This window comes from Osmerus eperlanus, chromosome 7 (assembly GCF_963692335.1).
Source record: "Osmerus eperlanus chromosome 7, fOsmEpe2.1, whole genome shotgun sequence".
Lineage (NCBI taxonomy): Eukaryota > Metazoa > Chordata > Actinopteri > Osmeriformes > Osmeridae > Osmerus > Osmerus eperlanus.
In genome coordinates, this window is record NC_085024.1 from 17991022 (window position 1) to 18016205 (window position 25184).

At 43.2% G+C, this 25184-nt stretch overlaps 1 protein-coding gene across 1 annotated transcript; it reads right to left on the reverse strand.

Moving 5' to 3' along the window:
- Positions 1 to 2: 2 nt before the first annotated feature.
- On the reverse strand, positions 3 to 24003 carry pear1 (platelet endothelial aggregation receptor 1). The gene is made up of 23 exons (XM_062465444.1): positions 23776 to 24003; positions 10531 to 10632; positions 10274 to 10375; positions 10074 to 10174; positions 9870 to 9962; positions 6937 to 7183; positions 6336 to 6441; positions 6111 to 6247; positions 5765 to 5977; positions 5467 to 5641; positions 5216 to 5336; positions 4864 to 5027; positions 4337 to 4439; positions 4012 to 4158; positions 3781 to 3912; positions 3468 to 3596; positions 3120 to 3245; positions 2663 to 2872; positions 2467 to 2576; positions 2162 to 2288; positions 1937 to 1999; positions 1498 to 1689; positions 3 to 642 (listed from the first exon to the last, which is right to left on the reverse strand). Exons 2-23 carry the CDS (start codon positions 10626 to 10628, stop codon positions 500 to 502), a joined length of 3039 nt encoding a protein of 1012 aa, XP_062321428.1. The 5' UTR covers positions 10629 to 10632; positions 23776 to 24003; the 3' UTR covers positions 3 to 499.
- Positions 24004 to 25184: the final 1181 nt, after the last annotated feature.

Sequence of the window (25184 nt, forward strand, 5' to 3'; positions counted from 1 at the left end):
GATTATGTACGTCTGTACAAAATGTGCTTTTATCTTTTCTGCATTGAGAATTTGTTAAAATTGTTTACATATAATACGGACTATGAAGTAGGAGCTAAAAGGCATTTGAATTGACTGAAGCTGATTTGAATATAAAAAAGGTCTAGGTTACACAATTGCTGACAATGCCTAGAAATGTGCCAAATCTAAAGTTTTTTGAATTCTTTGAGCAGTACGAGACAATGACATTAGAAAGAAACTGACATAAGAACTCAAATGTTTTGAGTTTCTTCAAACTGCCACATCAGCATCTTGGCAATCCGTTTAAACTTTTCCTGGCTCTGAAGTCTGGATCCCAAGTCTGTCATCAACTTGAAGTTTGACCATTGATCCACAGGAGGGCAGTGTTACAATGTCACAATGTTCTTGCTAGTACAAGAAACCTCCCCACACGTCCTGCTTCTGAGGCGCCCCTCCCTCTCCTGCATGTCCAGTAAGTGCTGCCGGAAGAAATATTGTGTCATTGAGGCGGTCTCCTGCGTGTGGGTGATGGCGGTCTGCGTACAGGTGGCAGGTCGTAGTGTCCTGGGATGTGGCTGTTGACCGGCAGGTCGTAATGATTCTGAGGCTCCACCTCTGGGACGTTGCCAAGGGAACTGCGTTCTGAAAAACAAAGTTAACCACAGAACTTGACTTAAAACATAACTACCAAAATTGCAATGCATCAGATTCTGCTTAAATTAGGTAAATACTAAATGAAGAGCTCTTCATTTCATCAACAGTTAGGGCTCTGTTTGGGTATCCTATGATATGACTACATCATATTATAAAATAAATATTAAAATGTACTGAATTTGCAGATACATTAACAAATAGCCATCATAGGACATACTTTTAATCTTCAATCACACTGATTCAGATTTTTCCAAGAAGTCGTTATGATATAGGTCTAAAGAGACACCGTTCTCTGGCCCTCCTTTTGTCGGCCATCTTGGTTTCCTTCCTGTCCTTCCCCCACATGACCTCACTTCCATGCAAACAGTCCATTCAGCCATAAATCTTGGAAACTCATCCCTGTCCAATCCACAAACCGTAGTCTCTCTTCCAGTAAGGACATTCTAGAAGCAAGGTTCACGTGAATTGAATTTAAATGAGCGTGGAATTTGAAGTGGAAATAATGAAACGTAAGGACTTTTTCAGCTATTTATATTTACATTTAGCAGACGCTCTTATCCAGAGCGACTTACAGTAAGTACAGGGACATTCCCCCAAGGCAAGTTGGGTGAAGTGCCTTGCCCAAGGACACAACATCAGTTGGCATGACCGGGAATCGAACTGGCAACCTTCGGATTACTAGCCCGATTCCCTCACCGCTCAGCCACCTGACTCCCTCCTATTTGAGTTGATTGTTTATTTTGTATTTCTCCTCAAGGGGAAAGAAAAGAAATCGCAGGCTGACCTGACATCAGCCATTTGAGTATGTACTAGAAACTCCAGAAACGTGGAGGCCCTCCTCACCTCTGCGCAGAGTGGCCGTGTGGAACGGCGGCGGGCTGATCTCAGTGTAGGACCGCTCACGAGGCATGGCTGACTTCATCTCCATGTAGCTGCTCTCATGCGAGCAGAAGGGCCCCGGCAGGTCTTTGATGGTGGCGTACGGGTTCTCACTGTTCAGCGAGCTGCTGCTCGCCGCCACAGTGTCCTTCAGCTCTGTGACCGGCGGAACGTTTGTGAATACTAAACATTGGCTTTCGTATGCTAGGTCATGTTTGACCTGACTTGACATGAGCTTATAATATGTGGCCACTCAGTAAGATTATGAGCAGTGGATAGTTTATAACAACGTACCATAAATGTGACCCAAAATCAAAACAGTCAAAAAAAATGGTTTAGGGAGATGGGGAAATATAAGCATAAAATGCTGAAAGAATTGCACAATGGTTTAAACCATGCAGACCTTTGTTGTAGTATTTCCCAAGGCTGGCGCTGTAGCTGTAACTACGATCAATTCCAAAAGCTCCTGTAAATATCAAACACAGATTTTTACAATTTATAACAAACTAATAAAAGCGAAAGGCCTGTCCCGGAGACATACTGAATCAATACCAGGTGAAGCTAGGGCAATAAACAAAGGTTGGCAATGAGCATGCAGAGTTTGAGAGGGGCAATTAGACGGGCAGACCTGGGTCTTTACGGGTCTCATGGTGCTTCCAGTCTGCAGGCAGAGTTGCATTGCTCTCTGCCCCAAACAAGCCCCGCCTCTCCCTCTCCATGTTCTTCACGCTACAGAACAGTTGGTTGTTGGTGTTCTGTTTAAAGGACACAAATATCGACCGATCAGACTTGGCCTGTAAGTTGCTCCTCTCAAAAAATGGAAACACTTTTTTACACAAAATATATATGAGGAAGTTAATGGAAGTCCGTGACATGGATGACTCATAACCAAAGAAGATCTAAGACGAAGGGCATTGGGGGGTTCGCACTCGCCTTGATGGCACGGCCATGGTTGTTAGGGAAGTGTGGTAGAGGAGGTCTGCTCTGGGACAGCGTGTGGTAGCTGGGGTTGGAGTAATAGTGGTGGTAACTGTGAGGAACATCTGAAATGAAGAAAAAACACATGATATTTCCGAACCGACAAGAACAGTAGCATCCCTAAATATCAAACTATGGATTCTTCTCTTACCTGGCACGGCATATTCAGAGTTTGAGGTGCGTGTGGTGGAGAAGGACACGGTGGGAGTGTTGGTCTGCTTCTCCTTCTGCCTGCGGCGGTACAGCAGCAGAAGAACCAGGAGCAGCACCACCAGGATGACCAGCACCACGATCCCAGCAATGGCCCCCCATGAGTCTCTTTCACCCGGGGACATGGGCACCATCACGCTGACAAAGCGCTCTGAGGGGGGGATGAGAAGAAGAATTTTACGTTTGTTCGCGTAATTTAACAGCTTTATTGCATTGTGTGGTTATATTGGACAGACCAGATGGGGGTGGTTTTAACACTGGTATAACACTGTTTGGTCAACAGCACTATAATCTTGACTATAATAAATAATAATAATATAATACTATACTATAATAAAAAATATCAGGTGTTTACAATTTGGTGGTATTTTCTCATACATTTCCATTGACCAGTATACCTTGTTTGCAGTCAACACCTGGTCCTGTCTCACAGACACATTCTCCCGTCTGTGGGTCACAGAAGAAGTTGGGAGGGCAAGAGCACGTCTGGGCACAGTTCGCACCAAACTTCCCGGGTTGGCACTCTAGAAATACAAGAAAGAACCAGAAAAAAAGATATGATAAATGGAATTGTGAGTTTCTCCAAATTATGCACGTTTCTTAAACACGATAAATCACCATAAAAGTTATAGTATACATTGATCGCTCCCCCAATAAAAAAAAAAATTATAATCATGATATTATTTCTCTACCCTCTATTTTTAAGGGATTGTAATGTAATTTTCCTTTGGTAGATCTAGACTCACGTGAGGAGCAGTCAGGGCTGGTCCAACCAGATGGACAGTGGCAGGAACCGTCTTGGTGGTGACATGTTGAGTTATGGGCGCATCTACACGTTCCTGTACACTGCTTGCCATAGAGACCCACTGGACATTCTGGGAATCACACAAATACACAAAACTGTCTTAACTCCCAAATTGCTTCAATTCAAAAACATCCTTGTTATTGTATTTAATGTTTTTATTTTATTTATGAAGGCTTTAAATATGTACAGGAATACATTTTTACTGAATCATTTTCGAAATACAGGTGGAGAACTCGTACATGAACTACACTGACCATGTTCACAGAGAGCACCGGTGTAGCCGGGCGCACACACACACTGGCCCGTCACATGGTGGCATGAGGAGGAGTGGACGCAGGACGGGCACGTGTTACCACACTGGTCACCATACCTGCCCGCGCTGCAGACTGACAGAGAGATATGGGGAACATGGGTCAGAGGGGAATGTACATACAGTGTCATCATTGCGATGGTTCAAATTGATGAATAGATTCCTGCCAACTCACTCTGTTGACAGAGAGGTCCCCAGTAGCCTGGCCGGCAAACGCACGCGCCACTATGAGGCAGACAGGTGGCGCTATTCTGACAGGAACAGGTTTGTTCACAGTTGCGGCCCCACATACCCTCCGGGCATGGAAGGGTACAGCGGGAACCTGATAAAAAACATGTCGACAAAATGTTTCAAAAGGTACTGAACAGGTACAGTATACTGAGAGGCAAACAGTCAGCTGGGATGAGGGATTAGAAAAACCTGTAGCTCAAATTGAATCAAACGATTCTCTTGGTCCAGATCCAAGCTGGCACGGTCACAGGGAGAGAGTCCACACTTACCCATCCACCCTGGCAGACACTGGCACTGCCCGCTGGCACCTTGGCACCCGTCGGCATGGCGACAGTCACACCTCTTCAGGCAGCCTGGCCCAAACGTGCCCATCTGTGCACCCGAACACATGCCAATGGAGAAAGCATCGTCAAGGGATTCCCTGGACCCCTTTGGCCAACATAATCAGTCAAGCAAACACTTGTTTGGCAAGAGCCACAGTGAATGTGGCTGGCATGTACTCCTCAATGAAGATACGGAACCAACATGCTGCATTCAACAACACAGAATGAGGTTCAACAAAAAAGGTTGGTTTAACCACTGCCAATCCATATTGTATACAGTCCGCCTATTTGTTATGGGCAGACAAAACAAAGCATTTTTCTTTTATGAAACCAGGATGAGACGACATATGAGTATATCGCGATGGATAAAAGTGATTGAACCACACTATGCTTCGGCCCCCCTTAAAGGCTGAATTACATACAGTACGTTATGAAATCTGATGTTAGTGTACTTTCGTTACACTGACACTAACCGGACATGACTGGTCGCACAGGGCCCCCTGCCAGCCTGCCATGCAGGTGCAGGATCCATCTGCAGGGTTACATGACGCCCCGTTGGCGCACTGGCAGGTGGCATTACAGCCCGGGCCCCAGGTGCCCTCTGAGCAGGGGATGGAGCAGTCACGCCCTCGCCACCCTGGTGACACACGAGACAGAAGCCGTTTTGTCGAGACAGAATATGACAGGTGGGTGCGACGTGTTCATACAGAATCTTTTGCCTATTCCGGGCCATGAAACAATCACTTTTGTCTTAGTTTTTTTTGGGGCTTTGTTTTTCACCTGCCTGCCTGACAGCCCGCCCTGTCTGTCTGTCTTTTTGCTCACCCTCTTTACAGAAGCATGTCCCGTCGATAGGCGAACAGTCCACTGCATTGGCACAGGAGCACTCCAGTGAGCAGTTCTTCCCGTACGTTTCACTCTTACAGGCACTCTCGCAGTGATCGCCCTGGGGAAACGGACACAAGCAGGTAAGAACAGTTTGAGCTGCAAACAGACGCGAGACTCAAGTGTAGGCAGTAAGCCAGTATGCAACGCTTGACCCTTGTCTCTCTCCACGCTACAGCATGACCCCTTACCGTATACCCAGCCACACACTGGCAACGCCCGCTCACGGTGTCACACACGCCTCCGTTCACACACAGGCAGGGCCCAAGGCAACCGTGGCCATAGAAACCACGAGCACACGTTTCGTTGCAGTGGAGCCCTGCCCAGCCTGGCTGGCACGTGCACTCGCCTTTCATAGGGTGACAGCTGGCGAATGGAGAAAGAAAACCACACCGAATCATCACAGGAAATCTAAGTATAAAAAGGACATTTGTGCCTGAATGTATGGCATTGATCCCCCATCTGTTTGAACGTGGGAGTGGTCCATACCTGAGCGTGTTCTTGTCATTGCAGAGGCAGCTGTGTTCACAGGAAAGGCCGTAGGTGCCGTGAGGACACATCCTCTCCCTGCAGTGCGGACCTCTGAACCCCGGCTCACACAGACAGCCCCCGTCTATGTTGTAGCAGCGTGCTCCGTTGGCGCAGTCACACACGCCCTTACAGTCCTGCCCATAGCTGCCCACCGAACACTCCTCACTGCACCTGTAGTGTAACAAACACCCAGAGAAAATGTACCGGACATTTCCATCCTTTGGGTCTACTTTTACAGTCTTAAAAGTCAAAAAACGAATACTTTTTACTAATAGTCACACAAATACATGTAAAATACATTTACCTTGTTCCGGTAAAGCCATCAGCACATTGGCATTGGCCAGTCTCAGGATCACAGTGGCCCCCGTTGTGACACACACACTCATGGACGCAGTTTGGCCCAAACCTTGCCTCTGCACAACGCTCGGTGCACACTGCACCCTAAAGAGGAAGAGAGAACGAAAGAAATCAGAGGATGACATACGGATGATGTCTGACACCAGAGGTGAAGCAGAAGTGAGGATCTTACCGTCCACCCATGGGGACAAGCGCAGACCCCCTTCCCCTGGCAGATGCCCCCGTTCTGACATGGGCATCGGAGTTGGCATCGGCTCCTTGGGCACGCCTCCTCACAACTAGGCAACAGAGAGAAAACAACTTAGAAGAATAAAACACAACAACAGAAGCTAAGGATTAACAGGACTCCATGTCAAATACACAAAGTACTAGACACAAAACTAGAGACAAAAAAATGCTTTATTCGTGAGTTACATTTGCCGAACACATTTTATTAGTACTTGGAGTGCTGCTCTGCATTTTTAAATTGGCAGTTACTTCCTATAAAGAGTTTCCCACTATTACCTTGTAGTGAGGTCCATTCTTTCTCTACTCATCCTTTGGGGCATCTAAAACAGTGGGTGTAACTAATGACGCATGCACATAGCTAGTGTGTTTGAATGGGGTATTTTTCCACTATATACGTGTACTGGAAGAATGAAATAAGGCCACAGTCCATGTTGAGAGTGAATATGATATGTCGAGTATTTATCTGTTACAGTATGACAGCACACTTTAGACCTCCATCCACGTAAAGTAAATGAGAAAACCCAATATCTGGGGCATCTACTCACAGTGTCCCGGTGAATCCACTTCGACAGATGCACTCTCCGGTCATTTTATCGCAGGACCCCCCAGTTCCACACTGGCACTTCTGTAGACAGCCCTTGCCGAACGTGCCTGTGGGGCAGGGGTCTTTGCAGCTGCGCCCTATGAATCCAGCGGGACACTGGCAGGTACCAGTAGCTGGATCACACAGGCCGCCGTTCTCACACTTGCACAGCTGACCGCAGTCTGAACCCCATTGATTACTGTCACAGGCTACAAGACAAACGCAAGGATGAGCATCAAACACAGGCAAAAAGAAAACGTTTCATCGCAGTGTGAGAAACAATGAACTGAATGGCAGACGTACACACACACACACAATGCTCTGATGATGCCACTGAGTCATTTCATATCTATACATATTATACCACAACAAAGATACAAACAAACAATAACGTACACTAATTCATAGACCAGTTTACTTTTAACATGGCACATGGTGATGGTACTTAATGAGAGTATGACAAATGTATATCCAAATTTAAAAAACAGTAATATTCACACCACTGGAACTCCAATATCAACCCAACAACAACGAAACAGGAATATGTGTAGAGGGCAACACTAGTGATCACTCCCCCAAGGAAACATGTCTTCTCCATGTATAGCCATGGCCCTCAAACCGACAGACATCCCCATCTATATCCAAGTCTGCCTTTAGCTCCAGAGTATCAAATTACAGGCATGTGATACGCAATTGACAGGGCAATTTGCATGGATCCAAGAAGACGAACGACGTTCAAATCCAGTGTCTTTCAGCTGTCCTGTGGGACGTTTCAGGGGGTTGTCAAGCAACAGTGAGTCGCAGAGTTTGGATTTCAATCACCCCAGAGGACATAAGGGAGATGGTTACAGACATGAAAACCAGGACCAGTCATGCACTCATCCCTCCTTTATTTCTCATCAATAACTAACTGACTTGGGCCTGGGCTTTCTCAAAGCGAAAAATAGACATCCAACACAGGACGATTAAACACACACTTGACCTCATAAGCTTACATCACAATCATTTCAAGCATGACTACCTTGTAAACCTTTTCGGTTTTAGGCTGTGACAGATTTAGGAATGCACTCGGGTTTACTTAGCACCAAACTATAATGTCTTAGAATATGTTCTGCACTTGATCTTCTAACCTTCTTTGCCTTATACAGACATTAAGTGCAGGTGTGGTGGCCAAATTTGGTTTGAGGCTAAAACATGGGGCGCTTTGTTTATTACAGTAACTTTTCTATTTTGTTTGAGTGAATCAAGTGGTCACTAGTTTCTCCAGTGTGGGCATGTGAGCGAGCTGAGGGTTTTCAGCCTGACTGTGTGTCAGAGTGAGTTATGGGAAGTTTAGCTGGAGCAGCAATAATGTTTACACAGGCGTTCTACAGGACCGCTATGTAGATTTACTGAGGGACCCACAGGGTCCTCAATTTCACGTGTCCAAAACTGACGTCAGCCATGTACATGTGAGTGAGTGAGCAAGTGAGGGGGTGAGTGAGGGAGTGAGTGAGTGAGTGAGGGAGGGTGGGTGGGTGGGAGGGTGGGAGGGATTTGGTGGATCAGTGATTGGGTGGCTGGCTGGGTGGATGGCTGGCTGGGTGAGTGGGTTGGTAAGTACATGTGTGGATGGTTGACTTTGAATTAAAGTGCTGGATTACGTAAAAGGGTGATCTGCGTGCAGAGCACTATATCGAATTAATAACTGGTCACAGACCTTTTCTCACAGACACTTAAGTTTGTTTATTTATTTGTTGTTTTTGTATCTCGCATTTTCTCTGAAAGTCTTGTCGATGTGCACTTTAAAATGTCAGATCCCCATTGTGCAGTAAGTGGGAATGTATTAAGATATGGTGGGAAAATTCCTGCCTTTTCCCAAGTGTATTGTCCAACTGGTTGTAGAGGCCTAGCCTGTATCCAAACCCTACATCCCCCAGAAAAGTTACTGAACCCCATCTAATCTTTCCTTCTGGCTACTTTTCCATAATTAAAGCTTATGTTATACATATAATGATAATCTAAGACATTTATCTTGTATCCACCACTGTCCACTGACATCCCTTTTAGCTTTCACAGTGAACATGATCATAGTCACCAACCTATGATCCCGACTCTTTCTTTCTCGATTTTATCATTCTCTTTCAACCTCTTTCTCCCCCTTCTCTTACTCTGACTCTGTTGAGCATATTCAACACGGAAACATCAACGTATTTCTCATTTCCCCCAGCAAGCTAGCTCAACACTCAGGCATCCAGGAAGTGTCAACTCTCATTCTGCCAGTGGGCTCTATTATAGGTCTGTACAGTTGGGGCCAAGGCTAGGGCTCTTCAGCCCAGAAAGAGAAAGAGGTAGAAAAGAGAGGGGGGGAGGAGAGAAGCAGAGAGAGAGCGCAGTAACATTTTCCATTTCCCCTTCCCATCATTCCCTCTTCAAGAACAAACCACCACCAATTTCAGTGAAGCCTGTTCATGTGAAAGTCCAAGCACTGTAATTGGTTGAGTTCAGAGAGACAGGTTGGTCGAATTTGGCAACACAGATTTCCTTCTAAAGGATTTGAATAAAAGTAAAGATGTGTTTAGTGCTAAACAAACATTTTACAGTTTTTAAAGATATGTGGTTGAACATGTACTGCCATGCAAGCCTAATACGAAACTGCATGTTGAGTTCCAGTGTTGTTATAGTGGTTTCAGAGATAAGATTCAGATTTAGAAACAGTTGGCCAGAAGGAGTGGATGAAGTGAATGTTAAGGCAATCATCCTGGGAGATGTGGTTGTAATTAATCACGTATTGCTGTGTGTTTGGTAATGGTCCATTTCCATTGCAAAGGCTGTTTCTTTTGGAAGGGTAGTGTGAGAATGGTCACTTGTGTTTGTGCACGTGTTGACTTGCGAGATGTCGATTTTCGAACTCACCACTAGAGCAGTCATTGCCTCGCCAACCTCCCTCACAGTGGCAGCGGTCTGGAGCAACACAACGTCCATGGACACACTCTCTGGTACAACGAGCTAGAAAAATCACACACTGAATTTAGTTTACCTTGGAGAAGAAAAACCGATTTCAAATGTGGTTTCATAAACTACCAATACCGGTATGTATTTAGCTTTGGTGTTACTTACGGACACATTTTTCACTGCTTTCGTAGTAACCAGGACAGCATTGATACCTCTTACGATAGTCCATCTTCACGGCCTGCCGGTATGCTGTTTTATAGGTAATCCTTGACAACAAACGATGCAATTTCACGTTTCCCTCAATCTTTCTGAAAACAGGAACTGGAAATACGCCAAACCAGGAAGTGAGTGCAAAATAACTCTACCTGTGGCGGGAGCATCTGTAGGAGCTTCGGGGGTCAGAGCAGGTCTCCTCGGTTACCTGGTCATAAGGGTGTGAGAACGACTCCTTCACAGAAGTTGTGAAACTGAATTGGAAAACCGTGAGCAGAAGAAGAGAGGCATTGTCAACATGGTAAGACAAGGGGCTTCCCACTGAGAACTGACATACAGTACATGTCGGTAATGTATGTAAGTAAACTTGTGCTTTGGTGATAATTTTTTCAGCTTCATCAGGACTGACCTCTCCCACAGGCTGCAGACATTGGGATCCCTCGGGCTCAGAGACCTCGACGAGTCAAAAAGGACCATGAGGATGATACAGCTCTGCAGGGACTGCATTGTCCTAAAGAGGAAAGAGGAGGAATTACTCAGAGGCTATAATTTTCATGTTGTTTTAACATCAAGGAAGAACTCAAGAAAAAGAACACAGACTCAATTTCGCACATTTTCCATGAAAAAAACATGCAAATGTTTGGGCCGAGACAGCCTTTATCAGAGCATGAATTTGGTAGCAGTCAAGTGATCGAAACAGGACTTCAGAGTCTCTATTCATAGTACCAATGAAGTAGGGGTAAGTATTATCCCTGAATAAAAGACTTCATTAAACACTGGGGAGAGGTAAGGCACCCCGTCGCCCTGCATGTGGGACTAAAAACAAAGGAATTCTAAACCGACAGAGAGAAGGAAGGAGCGACAGAGCACACGTGAGTGTGTGTAAATGAGAGACATACAGTGAGGGGTCGGGGTTTCGAAACGTGAGTCTCCTCCAATCCTACGCTATTATCAATCAGAGCTTGAGCGAACAGGACACTCCATCCCCCCCCCCCACCCCTTCGCAGAGTCCTTCCACACAGCATCTGGATCTAATCAGATCCCAGGCCCGGGGGAACGCCTTGGGATGGGGACCGGCGAAGGCTCTCAGGGAGCAGCAGGGAGGCCGTTCCCAAAGAAAGTGGCCTTTTTCTGAAGAACTCTTTAATGAAACGTCAGAAGCTGCGAGAACACAGTGGCATGGGTCGTCTGAAGGGGCCATTCTCTGCATCGTGGGAAAATGACAGTATTTGGAGCAAGGGGACTGCATGTTGACATAAGATTCAAGCCTAATTCCCTTGTGTTTTCCTAACACTTCCCCTCTGAGAGTTAGTGTACCACAGCTTTTCCAGTCCTCCACATAAAGTAAGGAAGGATTGGTCCGCAGACAGTTATTGGACAAATCCTTTAAGGGTCTGAATACCAACCTCTGGTAACAACAGGGGTTGTTACCAGAGGTCATCTTTCATCTTTGAAAGATGCCGTTGCTTGTTTCAACTGACACCTTGAAGTGGTACCTTGAAGTACCCTACATATTGAAGCATATGTAATAAATGTAGATTTGGCGAATGCAGTCCGATTTATGTGTACTTTGAATCAATTCGAGTGGTGGTCCTAACTTGGTATAAGATAAACAGCGAAATGTGTCAACTAGTTTTTAAAACTCATGGAGAGAAAAGTTAGAATTGCCGAAATAATGAGACAAGACAAAAATAAGACAAAAACGGAAGACTTACGACATTTCAAACTACTTGAGCGATTCCTCACTTGTCTCCTCAAAATTAAAGGTTTACTTTCCCTGCCAATGTCACCATGATCTCCCTTGGAAAAAAACACTCCAGACACCATCCAAACCATTCAGTAACAGAACACTGTCCGTAACAGTGCATGAACTGAATTCAGCTATTTCACTTTAGCCAGAACAGCAGCTACATTACAGTACTAAGGTCATATTTTGGCATGGTGGCATTAATATAAATCATTCTTCTGCTACTCTTGAGATAACCATTCCTGATCATTTTAGTCTCCGTCAGGAGTTAATTCCTTTTTCTGGCAGCACAAAACCCTTAACCACAAAAACAGAGTTTTAAAAGAACTGGCATATGGGTTTTGTTAAGAGTAGCTATCAATTTTACCATCCACTTCATTGGATTGGGGTAAATATTTTTCATTACCTTTTTTTTTCATTTTAATTGTGCTTCATTAGAAGTCTTAAACCCACATGGGAATTCTTAAGTGCTGAGAAATAGTGTGTCTGTGTTTAATGAGTTTAGGAGTGCAAAGAAACAGACTTGTTTTGAAGTTAAGCTTAGCAGACTTTCACATTTCATGTCTGGGTTACCTTCAATTAAAACGGTAGGTAAACGTCTGGTAGGGGGTATGGATCAAACTCAGGAGTCTGAATATTCAGTTAAGTAGTGGTCTGGAGCTGGGTTTAATTATTGGCTTCACCCATGATGTGGGCTGATTATTGATTCCTGTTGTTCTGGCTTCTGTGTCTCAAAAATAGATTCTTATTCCACTTAATGCTCAATCCTTATTTTAACCCTTTGCTAAACTTCTTTTAACTTGTATTTTCTCCAGGTTGGTATTATGGGTATTAATGCAATTTTGGACTGAACAGTGGGAGAATTCACATACTATACGCATGTGTCAAGAATGACAGAAATACTTTACAACATATTTAATACTTCATACACCTCAACATACAAGATGATTCAAGTAACCAGTCTGGCAGAGTAAGGTCCTTAAGCAAGAGCTTCTGTACTCTGCTCTGCTGTGCTGTTAGGTTGATTTCAATGAGCAAAGCAGCCAATCTCATTGAACTCTCAAGTGGCCCAATAAAACAATAGAGAAATAGCAACACACGTGCAGGCTATTTTTCATGTCTCTCTGTCTCTCTCTCTCTGCCTCTCTCTCTCTCTCTCTCTCTCTCTCTCTCTCTCTCTCTCTCTCTCTCTCTCTCTGTCTCTCTCTCACACACACACACACACACACACACACACACACACACACACTTCTTTATTCAAACCTAACAGGTTTGTTTTCATGTTCTTGATCCATTCCACATGCAAAATGAGTCCCATATTTTGAAACAAGTACAGAGAGACTATTTATAGTATGTGAAGACATTTGCTAATTCATTGGGCTCTTCTTGGAGTCCATTGTCAGGAGCCAAACTGTGGCCCATGTGTGTGTGTGTGTGTGTATTGTGTTAAATGAAGACTGTTCTGCTGCTTTAAAGGGCCTCACAATACTCTTGCCAGAACCACATGAGGACTTCAATGGAAACAAGAATCAAATAAAAACAGATGCACTGATTTCATCTTAATCTCTGAAGACACTTGTAAACGTGTCATTACTATTTGATTCCAATCCTAGTTGTATGATTGGAAAAAACATGTAACATGAAATGGCAACAAAATAGTAATTATGATTTCATTTCATACATTAAATCTCCCTCTGACAGGACTATCTTTATATTGACACTTTCTAATCATCTTACAAATCTGTACCCTAAACAGGAAGCCTTCATTTGAAAAAGGTAAATTAATAAATAATCATAAAAGCTATAGTACATTCATTTATACATAACAACTGTTATGATTTAACATAATCATAACTTACATTCAACAATTTAAATTGTAAACATCCATAATGTTTTCCCCTTGGAAAAAAGACCATCAATTTCAGAGAAGGGCGTAGTCTTTGTTGTCTATATTGGATAACAAGCAAGTTTTCTTATTGTCAGTAAATGCAGATGCAGCACATGGGACTGATCAAAATGTTACTTTCTCCCCCCACAAACACACACATGACACCCCCCCCCTCTCTCTCTCCCTCTTTCCCTCTCTCTCCCTCCCTCTCTCCAGGATTACGATGTTAATTGAGGGAGAAAATATTAGTCACCATTTGGAAAGGAGCGTCACAGAGGATAGGAAAATAAAATAAAGACAAAAAAACACATTGGCTGTAGACTGGTGACAGGCAGAAAGTGAGAGAGACTGTGTGCCATGCCAAGCACAACTACTTTTTACTTAGAGGGGCTCCAATAGCTAAGCCAGACAAAAACTACACAATGAAAGTCTTAAAATTGTTACTGCACTTCTCAAAGCTACCATTGTACCACGAATGGCAGAATGGCAGCATACCCGTACAGAATAACTCAAATGAATTTCCTGTATGAATGCTTTGCTCACACAGTTATAAAGCCCCAGAAGCCACATATGTTACTGAAACCAAAATTGAAAGAAAGAAGCAAATGATGCCAGTCCTACTGAGTTGTACGGCATCGCTCAACAAAGTTGTACGATGGCTCTGTATCAGTGCTTGGTGATTACATCAGAACAGTTTTTGTTCTGTGACAGCAAGCCATTCATCTGCAAATCTGTAATCCACGTGCATTTTTCTCTTGTGGGACGGATATGAAGATTCAGCTATATGCAACGTCGACTGACTCAGGTTGATAGCAGTTATTGTTCTCAATAGATCAGGCTTAGGTTTGTATCATCAATTTACAGTTCAACTGTAAGAATAACAAATCTCTAACACCTCTCCAAAGCTGTAAGCGACAGCCAGTTGGATAGAATTAGATGGAGAGCTCCATGTGACACACCAACCAACCCCCCCCCCCCTGCCGTCTCCCCTCCCCCATTAAAACAGAGTTACTGTAAACTGGATATAAAACCCATAATCCTTTGCATCTGGCATTTCGTCTTGGCGCACACAATGGCCACGGTTCCTCTACCACAGCTAGGCTGGCACACACTCCCCAGTCCCTGTAATGCCACATGGTGGGTGGGTGGGTGGGTGGGTGGAAGGGTTAGAGGGTGGAAGGAGCAGACAGCCTCAAACAGCTCTCTGGTGGAATGGGTGCAGAATCACAACATGCCAAACCCAATCCCTTCAGTCTAAAACTATTAAAACGGACTTTTGCAAAAATATGAAATATAATGTCTCCTGTTGATTCAGATGATTTCTCACGTTGATCTATTAGAGTGTTTACAGCAAGGCAGACAAACAGTATGGGTGGTACCGAACAACAAGGCTCATTCCCCTTTCTGGAATATTGGGAATGGAAACTCTTGGCAGGTCATGTGCTGTTGACTGTTCTCCTGGGAGTTGCATGACTAAAGGATGATCTAGGAGAGAAGGTGGAGGCGGGGTCTTCTGGGGAGGTGTTAGAGGTCTGTGTTTTGCTGGAAGATTAATGTGAGTGAACTTTGAGTTCTTTGAACTTTAACACCACGTGTCCAACGTTTTTTGTATCATATAATCTGTCTGATATTTTGCTGAATTGTGCTGAGTGTAGATTCGACGCAGATCTTTTGGATTGTCCTCATTAGGGTACAGTAGCAAAAGGATCGAAAGTTACGGTTAAATTCATGCAAGTTGTAATCAAACCAACTCTCCATTGAATATCCTTGGGATTTTGCAACTCTGCACTTCACGATAACTTTGCTGCAAAAGTCTGGTTAAATAAAACGACATGTGCTCACTGGCGTCTTCCAATCTATCCTGAGGTTTGAGACACAGAACATTACTGTTATGCTCCATTAATCAAGACGCTAGCTGCGAAAAACAAAACAAATCTGCCCTGCAGTAGGGCCTCAGTCAAATCCAAGTCACGATGTCAAGCCAATGTCAGCTTTTGTGGCTCTAGAATCCAAAATAACAGGATGCCCCAACCTGCCCACCCCCCTTCCACTCCCCACGACTCTACAGCCATCCAAGTTTGGGTTCCAGTGGGAACCAAGACCCTCACTAACTAGACATTACAGGTCACAGATTCATGGTAACGTTTGCTTTGAACATCAAAGTGAATAGGAGAGATGCAGCATAACAAGAAGGTTTCCCACTTTTGGGATGGTCAAACGTGTTCCTCTGTTGACCTCCAGAGCCAACAGCCTGATAAACTGGAGCTGGGGTGTTTGTATTGGAAACTCTGGCTGTGATGTCAGTCATGTGGCACGGGCGTAGAGAGCTTATGTCATGGCCAGTGTCACTACAGTGACAGTAAACAGAGACTATTGTGGATAATGGAGGTAAGGAGTGATAAGGTTACCATGACAATGCTGTTGTTTTGGGCGATGTGAGGACACCAACATGTGAGGACATTAACAGGGAATATGAGCTGAATGGTTTCAGCTGAATCTATATCACACATGGTACCTTCAACCACATAAATATGATTGATAAGGTACATTTGAGGTCCTAGTCTGGTCAAATGTGTCTAGCGCTGATGCTCTGGAAACATATTCTCCCTTTGTTGAATTGGGCTTGTGGCCAGTGCGAGGCCTCTGCCTTGCACCACGCAGGAGGACTCGTGCGCTCGTGTGCCGGCCCACAGCACCCACTGCCCCCACACTCAGACCAGAACCACATGCCGAATGACTGTGGCTTCATCGGTCAGGGAAAGTGTAGCGGTCCTTACAAGCAAACAGAGAAACTCAGAAGCACTCAAGCAGCGGCCACCAGACAGACGTCCATGCAGATACATCTCTGCATAGGTATACCAGAACACCCACTCCGTAGGTTAAAAGGCACTTTTAATCCACTGTATAGTTGTTTTTACAATCTTACGCAAATGAAACCCAAAATGGAGGCCTTGCCTGAGGTTTTGAAGGAACATGACCATACAAGTGCAGTAATTATATGTACTGTAATGTTATGTGGATGATAATGTGTGCACAGACACATGGGATTCTTGTAAAAGAAACTTTCCACAAACCATGACCAGAACACAATCTTTCATTGTAAACGTACACAGCAAGAACACGATTGAAAAAACCACATGGTTAACATTATTACAAACCCCTGCTTAGGCGTCTCCAATCACAATACAGTATTTACCGGACGTGTAATTATCCTATAATCAAGTGGTTTTGTGTTTGAGAAACACAAGGATTCATAGTTTGAATATGAATATGAAGACTCATCACATTGTGTCCTTGAACTCCGTAACCTGAGTGTTCTATTACTCTGTATTCTCTTCCCTCACATCGTGATGCGAGAAGTTTGTTTTTCTAGCTAAATGTAGCCATATTTACAACAATTCCTTACATTATTATATGTGAGTTCATATTATAAGGAAAGTTGTATGCACAGTTGAAGCTGAAAACTAGTCAAATTAATTAAATTGCATACTATGCTTAAAAGATTAAATGCCGGTGCTAAATGTGTTCCATGTAACTTAAACCCTAACGTAGCCTTTTCTGTACCAGCGACAGTAAAGAACAAGGACTGTGCGTGACAACTCCATGGCCAAATCTCTTGGGACTAGAACCCAGTCTGCTGTTTGACATGAAAGCAAGCTCTGCCTAAAAATAACACACAAATGAAGTGCTTTATAAAGAGAATTTATCAGAATTCAAAATCACTTCAACGGTAAAATTGAGAAATGAATTGAACTGAACAGCCTGACTAAGCAGTCTAACATATTCAGTCAAAAACAAGTCAACATGGATGGAATGTTTGAAACCTTCTAAACTCTGACAAGTGTCCTCATTCTTCTTTTTTAGATCAACCACTTTTGATGAATCCTGTCTAGTCTGAATGGCTGCAAGAGCCGTGTGCATTTCTGGTGCAACTGCAGCGGAGGTCACAAATATCAGTACTGTTTTGACAGTCTAACCCTCACCCTAAATTTGAGAGACTATCCATCACCATGCTATCAATCACTGGTCGTCCCATTTACAGTGACAGTACTTCATTTGTTTCCCGTGTTATTTCTTATTGAGGGAAACAGGCAAGCAAAAAGTAGTCGAACAAAAGGAAATGCTAAAATTATGTGGACGGTGAAACTTGCAATGTCATCAAAAATAACACATCACAATAAACACAGATGTGCACATGCAGACCTCATTTGAGGGGGATCTGGCGTGCGCTTTCCTCGACACGTGTACAAACACACACACACACACACACACGCACACAGCCAATTTCTCCATCCCTAGCCACTATTATCTTTCCTTTGGCTCCGGCTCATGCTGAAAGTATTGGTCCTGGTCGGAGCTCAATCCCCTCTCAAGTGGTCGGGCGTGGAATACGATGACCCCATTGGGCTCGGCTAACACTAGTACCAACATTACTGTAACATAGACCAGCAGACTCGGCTAGGCCTTAATGTGTCAACACATATCACTTACAGTACGTAGATGGATTTACATGGTTTCCATATCAAATACAGCCATGGTAATCCATAACTTAAACAGTTGGATCTTTTCTCATTTCGGCGGATCTTTCCATTTAACAACATGACCACTCAGATCCAGTTTTGCCTGTCTGTGTGTGGTAGGGCATCAAACTCCCATGGAGTCAGCAGTGTCGTTTACACTGAACCATTGAACAAGATTCATTCCATGCTATTGACAGAGCACATATGCACCGGCTTTCATAGGATTTTGAACTTCACGGTTCCATGAAACTGGGAGAAATTTATGATTACAGACTACAACCACACCACATCTGGTTATGATTAAGACAACACTTCTAATGTGACTGGCTGGCAAGTTTATTTGAAACCAGTGAGATGGGTAATATCTTGAACCCATTTTGGTGTTGATGTCTTATTTTACAGTTGTTGTTGTTGTTGTTGTTGTGGATGACTCTGCAGGCATCAGTTCCTGTTTGAGTTGTAATAATGGTCCCCCCACCTGGGCACTTACCTCATGGGACCCTAAATGTGAAAGTAAAAAAACCCTTTAGGGTTTGTGCTTGATCGTGCAAAATACATCACTAGGAGACAGTGAGTTATGCACACGGACGCAGTGGTCCATGTGACCTAGTGTCTAGCCATAAGTAAAGTACAGCTGCTGACAACCACACTGACTAATAGGGACTCGGTGAGGTAGAAACACAAGTGGAAGCTGAAGTAGAGGTAGGTACCTGCTCGCTCGCTATCTTTATTTCCAGGAAGTCCAGTTGGGGCCAGTAAATTCCTCACAGTTAAACCCCATTGATTTACTGGCTTGCCTCTGTCCCACAGTATGATGCCTTTCTGGAGTGCCAGGAGGAAAGCTGCTCCTCATTAATGTGATCATTTTATCCCAGATTTTCTTCATAGAACCCAAATCTCTCTCTCTGTTATTCTCTCACCCTTACTCTTTTCTCTCTCTTTCTCTTTCTCTTTCTCTCTCTCTCTCTCTCTCTCTCTCTCTCTCTCTCTCTCTCTCTCTCTCTCTCTCTCTCTCTCTCTCTCTGTCTCTGTCTCTGTCTCTCTCTCTCTGTCTCTCTCTCTCTCTCTCTCTCTCTCTCTCTCTCTCTCTCTCTCTCTCTCCAGATGGACCTCATCTTCCACATCTGGAAGTTAAAGAACTTTTTAAAGAAAAAACTTCAGGCCACGTGTTCTACCCCGTAGGTGAACCCTTGAAAACGTTCCTATACTTTGGCAGCTTGATTATGCTTTTCACAGCAGTGGCATTGAACTGACCTAGTTTAAAACCTATAGGTACTGTAGTGGCAGCATTAATTTTCATGCCATATCAGCTTAACCCGTGTGCTGCCTTCGGGTCACATGACCCAAAGGTTCATAATGAACCATCATTGTGTTTACCCAATTTTACCCAATACAAAAACAAATAAAAATAATTTTATTTTAACCTTTGCAATGTGGGGGGTCTGAGACAGCCCAACGGTTAAAAGAAAATGCTTCACTTTGTTTTTGTATGCGGTAAAGTTGTCGCAATAAGACGGTGGGTCACAATGACTGATGGGTCAGAATGACCCGAAGATAACACAAGGGTTAATAAGAAGTACGGTAAATGATAAATTGCGTATGATTCGAATGGCCAAGGATTTTTTTGGGTTGCTATGACACCTGCAGGCCTACCACACACAACAGGAAGTCAGAAAGAGACAGGTCGTATGTCACCTAACAGGACATCCTGGGCAAACAAGGGGGACAGGGGACACAGGGAGGGAGGAAGGAGAGGAGGTTGGGGGCATCCCGTTTTGTGTAGGTATGGTCTCTTTCACTCAAAGGAAGCACAAGTGATAGGGAAAATGTCAATGCAAAGAAACACTAGAACTAGTAAAGCTTGGACTAAAACCTGTCATTTGTTGTTTACAATGTGGTCTAAAATGTACAATGTACATAATAGGTGATGTATCTACAATCTATCCACAAACGTTATTGTATTATTATTGTATTCTCGACAGTAATATAGAATGTTAAAATGGTTAAGGTACTATAAAGCGCTTCATCTACCAATTGTTTTGTCATCGTTAGCGCATACAGTAGTACTATCTTTCACACAGATATCTTTTTTAAGATCTCTCAAATCATATACATCTGGAGAAGTGACAATTATCTTTGGATTCTGGAACTCGGCTTAGTAACCCTTGGTCCTGACTCTTAACTCAAGCTAAACTCCAAAAAAGCAGAGGGATGAGCTGTCTGCTGACCTAAATACTTCGTCCGCCATGGTGCAGCAAGAAAAAAACAACTTCTGCCTTTGACTCTGAGGAAAACAGCCCAGTCTCCCAAACTTCGACAGTCCCACAAGTCCACGCTCTCTCCTTTGCCTCATCCGTCATAACGAAAAGCCATGGGGACAGAGCTAGGAAAAACAATAGGAAGCTGACAGGAAACATCTTGCATGTAAACCTAGGTCTGCATCCCAAATGACTCTTCCTATGACAAGCACACGCGACTGAGGTGGGAATACTACCATGCAAAAGGAAACTCTCATGAGCAACACTATCTTTACCCTTCTGGCATCAATATTTTCCGTAGCAAACCCTGTGGATTTGCTACCTATTATTTTCACTTTCTATAATTTTTCCGACACTATACATTGCAGTGAATAATGAGAGGGTGGTCTATCATTCCGTATGTCCCCACACTCTGTGACTAAAGATCTTTTTTACTACTTGACCTGAGTGATGGAAACACTTGAACCTAGAGGAAGGACTCTCATAAAATACATGATGAGGGGGCATGGAGTCATAGCTCCTCACAGCTGGAAGAGTAACTCTGGGTTTGAAATCAAGAAAAGCATCCAATGTTTACCAGAGAGAGTCAAGAGTGCCAAGCATGACATATTGTTTCACTTCATTTGCACATGCAGATTTCATATTGTGCCCTGTGAATATAGGACACTTCGCCCAACAGTTGTTCAAATGAATTTCCCTCTCAAGCTTTCCTTTGCGTACATGACCTCACTTAAGTTGCTAAAACACATTTGGGCAATAATTTCACATAGCCAGCAGCAAGGGCACACTAATTATACTACATTTCCTCGAATTAGATCTCAGGTTTCAGTTTTCTTCAGACAGCGCACACAACTGGAGACACCAGAGCAGGCCCCCGTTTTCTTAATTAAGTATGTCTCCAGCACTCCCCCACCCTCCCTCTGAAACACCAACCAACCCAAACCATCCAACAACACAAGCAACTCCAGAAACGACCCTCACCACAGTACAAGTACTCTGTGGTGGCTCTGTCACCCCTCCCAGCCTCTGCTTCGTTTCTTTTTCCAAAACCCCCCAACCTCTGTTCTTTATATGAAGGCTTACTGGAGCCAAACCCCTATAGCAACTGTCCGTACTCCACAGCAGGAGAGAAGAAACCGAGGAGAAACCGACCCAAAACCACGAGTGGCATGGCTGCAGTCATATCTGCTCCAAATTATCTACACGGCTGCAGAACACATGGGCTTGAAAGGCTTATATAAGCATGTGGAAGGGATATTTAGTCTCTGTCACCTAGTTTAGAGCGTGCTGTGCTTTTTTGTCAATGATTCATTGGTATTAAATGCTCTGGAAATTGGAGACTGGTCAATTGAATGGTATGGATTTCTAATTTACTTGAAAAATGTAAGCTCACAAAAGTGAGCTTTCAAAATTCAGAAACAGAAACATATCTAGAATACAGACTGTCAAAAATGTATCATGTACACTTACAATACACTATAATGTAGACTTACTATATTAAATACTGTATATAACTCTGCATAATGTAATAGTGCTGCTAAATGACTAAATGTAATTAGTCTAAACAGTTATACCTGATTCAATAAAGAACTGTGATCTCAACTCCAAAACACACAAATTATGTGTGGCCTTGGAGCATAAATCTCAGGAAAACGGCTTTTCCAGTGAAAACCTGCAGGAACTGTGCTCTGTCTGTGGCGTCACTATTAGCATCTGCAAAAGAAAAGTTCTGGCATTAAATCGACATTGTTTTATATAACTACACTTACCTCATTGCTTCAGTCTATTTGTACCTCTACTCTGGTGTCTCTGGCCAGTGTCATCCCAACATAAACATATCCAATGGCTTTTCAGACCTCAAACCCAATATCTTTCTGGAAAAACACATAGTGAGAAGGCCAGACATGGAAGGAACTTAGAATCCCCAGATATTTGATAAAAAAGAGGAGCTTGTTGTGACACCAGACAGAAAATAGATCACTATAGACCACTGATACCTGTAACAGTCTGTAGGAGGACAGACAATATTTTGAAGGTGGAATATGTCAATGTCCACTTATGCAGATTATCAGACTGAATCAGCTAAAATACAAAATTCTGCCAATATTTTAGGTATGTTCTTGAAATAGAGGGATCCAAAAACTACAGAAACATCAAATGTGTTTTCCTAAAGCATCTGGATAGTGTAGGAAAGAGGTTTGGAGTTGGCGGAATCAGGTAGGAGGGATTTACTGGATATTAATCATGACTTCTCCCTTCAGGCTCCCTTCAGGTGTTGAGTAATGTGTAACAGTGCCAGGCTCACATAGTAGAAGCCTTCATAACAACTTCTGGAATCTGGATTTTTTTATACAATATCATACATTATGCAGTTATCTTTGTTCTAAAGATACACTCTGAGTATACATAAAATAACAAAGATGTTTGTATCCTACCAACTATAAACAGTAGGCTATGCTGTTTACATGATACCATGCGTCACACATGATAAAGCTATGTTTTGTCCTTAGAGATACAGAGATACAACTGATGGATGCTGGATTATCATGTTGGGTTAAGGAAGTTGACTAACATGTCACAATGTGTCACTGGTATGAGTCAGTCGGGCACAGCCACAACAAAGACAATCAAACTCTTGGAAAACCATCCCAGCTCCTAATGTAAGCAAGGAAACAACCAGGGACCTACTCCCATAGACTTCCTCCATAGTGTCTAATATGGAAAGTAGCCAAAGGATCATTGAAACCACAGAGGCACACATAGTGGAACATTAAGGCATTGGACAAAGGGTGTTTGACTAGTTAATATCTATTGTAATGACTTTTCTGTTCAACATGGTTCATAAAGTAGATCGTTTCTGATGACAAGTAGGCTACAACCAAACCATAGATGAACCATTTAAACTATAGTTCAGTTAAGACAGTGTAAAACATCACTTGATTGATTAACAGGGACGCATTTGACAGTTAAGGACATCTACACAATACATTGTGCGAAAAACATAACTATTTGCAGCACACTGGAGCACATCATGTTCATTGTACTAAGGGAAAAGTCATATGGATAGCCTACTGTATGTCTGCCTATACTTAATTATTTTCTTGCAAGACATTGGTCACGACAATGCAGCAGAAATTTTATATCTGCTACAATATTTCCTCTAGGTTCTCCAGAGTTTACATTCAGTCACATAACAATTGCCAAAGGTCTGCTGGTGTTATATATCTGGCGACTCACTCACCTCACTCAACGGAATCCACAGTTGTCGACTGTTCGTCCCAATATTGTCCGACCCTTAACGCAAATATATATTTTTTTAAAACAAATCTTTCTCCAAAAATGTGACGATTCTTAAACGGAACAAAACAATTACAACGTAACTTAAGCAGCACTTTGCCTTTCGTCCTCAAGTTTGTGTCGCATCATACCATCCTTCTGGGGAGGGTCCTTTGGTCACAGTGAGAGGGTGTTTTGGGGAGGCGCGCGCGCACACACAAGAGAGCGTATATCTCACTGTGTATAAAACAGAATAATGTGGTAGGCTGTCGAAAAAGCTTGACCACCAGATATCTTAAACTCTGTTATTACCTCACAGGCAAATGACCTTTTATCTATTACAATTTATGAGGAGAACACAACCTTTTGAATTCAGATAAGAAAAGATAATGATCAAGAATATGTGGGGTGTACAGTAAAATTAAGAAGGTTGGTGGACAATTAAATAACTAAAAGGGCCACAGAAGGGACACATTCAAATACAAACAGTATTCGAAAAAGGGAATACACTTCACTTCACTACTGCTCACTACAACTAAGGATGGGGATTAATAAAAGAAATTAGGAAAATAAAAACGTGCAGTGTCGTCTTCTTGTTGTAAATTTACTTATAATGCAGGTCTGAAGCACTTCCACCCTGCCTCTTTCTGTAGTACATGTTCAATTTGCTCCTTTGGGATTTTCCTGTCTTTAGAGGGTCAAGAGGAGGAAAAGAAGTTTAACATTTGACCAGACAGTGATCACAAACCTTTTATTGACGTTGGGTAGGCTATTTCTGTCTCACAATGGTGTAATAACCTCAACACTGCTGAGATAACTGTTGGAGGCTAGTTTGTAGGGGGTTTATGCAGCAAGAGAAGGGCTTCCTGGTCAACAGTTGGCTAGCTATGATAACTTGGGTCTTCAGGACGTTTGTTTTTCCTGCCACACTGTTTTCACACTGATAAACAGCCTGTGCATGGTGAGTTAATGGAGCACACATCCTTGCTGCAAGGAAACCGAGAACCTTACGACAAAATAAAATGGTTTCCTGTTGCCCAAAAGGTGGCATGACACAAAGCCCATGAGTTTAAATTACACTTAACTCAGGTGTGATTTTGTCCAATAGGCCACTTTGCAGACTACGAGTTGAAGTGGTTTGAAATTAAACTAACTAGTGAGTCAAGTAAGACACGTTTTAAGACGGTACGTTGAGTGTTAATAATGTGGAAGCAAATAACAGCTGCGTGGAATGTGAAAATTACTGAAAGCAAACAAACTAATGGGCCAGTCCTTACCATGACACCACTTCTCATTTACGCCCCCTATCCTTTAAGCCAAAACTACACCCCTGCATAAATGGCTATGATTACTTTACAAGACCTCCTGTGCACT

Excerpts from the sequence above, each read along its gene's own strand:
- pear1 (XM_062465444.1), bottom strand. The coding sequence starts at position 10,628 with ATGCAGTCCCTGCAGAGCTGTATCATCCTCATGGTCCTTTTTGACTCG. Across the intron at positions 5,642-5,764 it reads AATGACAAGAACACGCTCAG|CTGTCACCCTATGAAAGGCG; the intron begins GTATGGACCACT and ends TCCATTCGCCAG. Across the intron at positions 643-1,497 it reads CACGGCCACTCTGCGCAGAG|AACGCAGTTCCCTTGGCAAC; the intron begins GTGAGGAGGGCC and ends TTTGTTTTTCAG.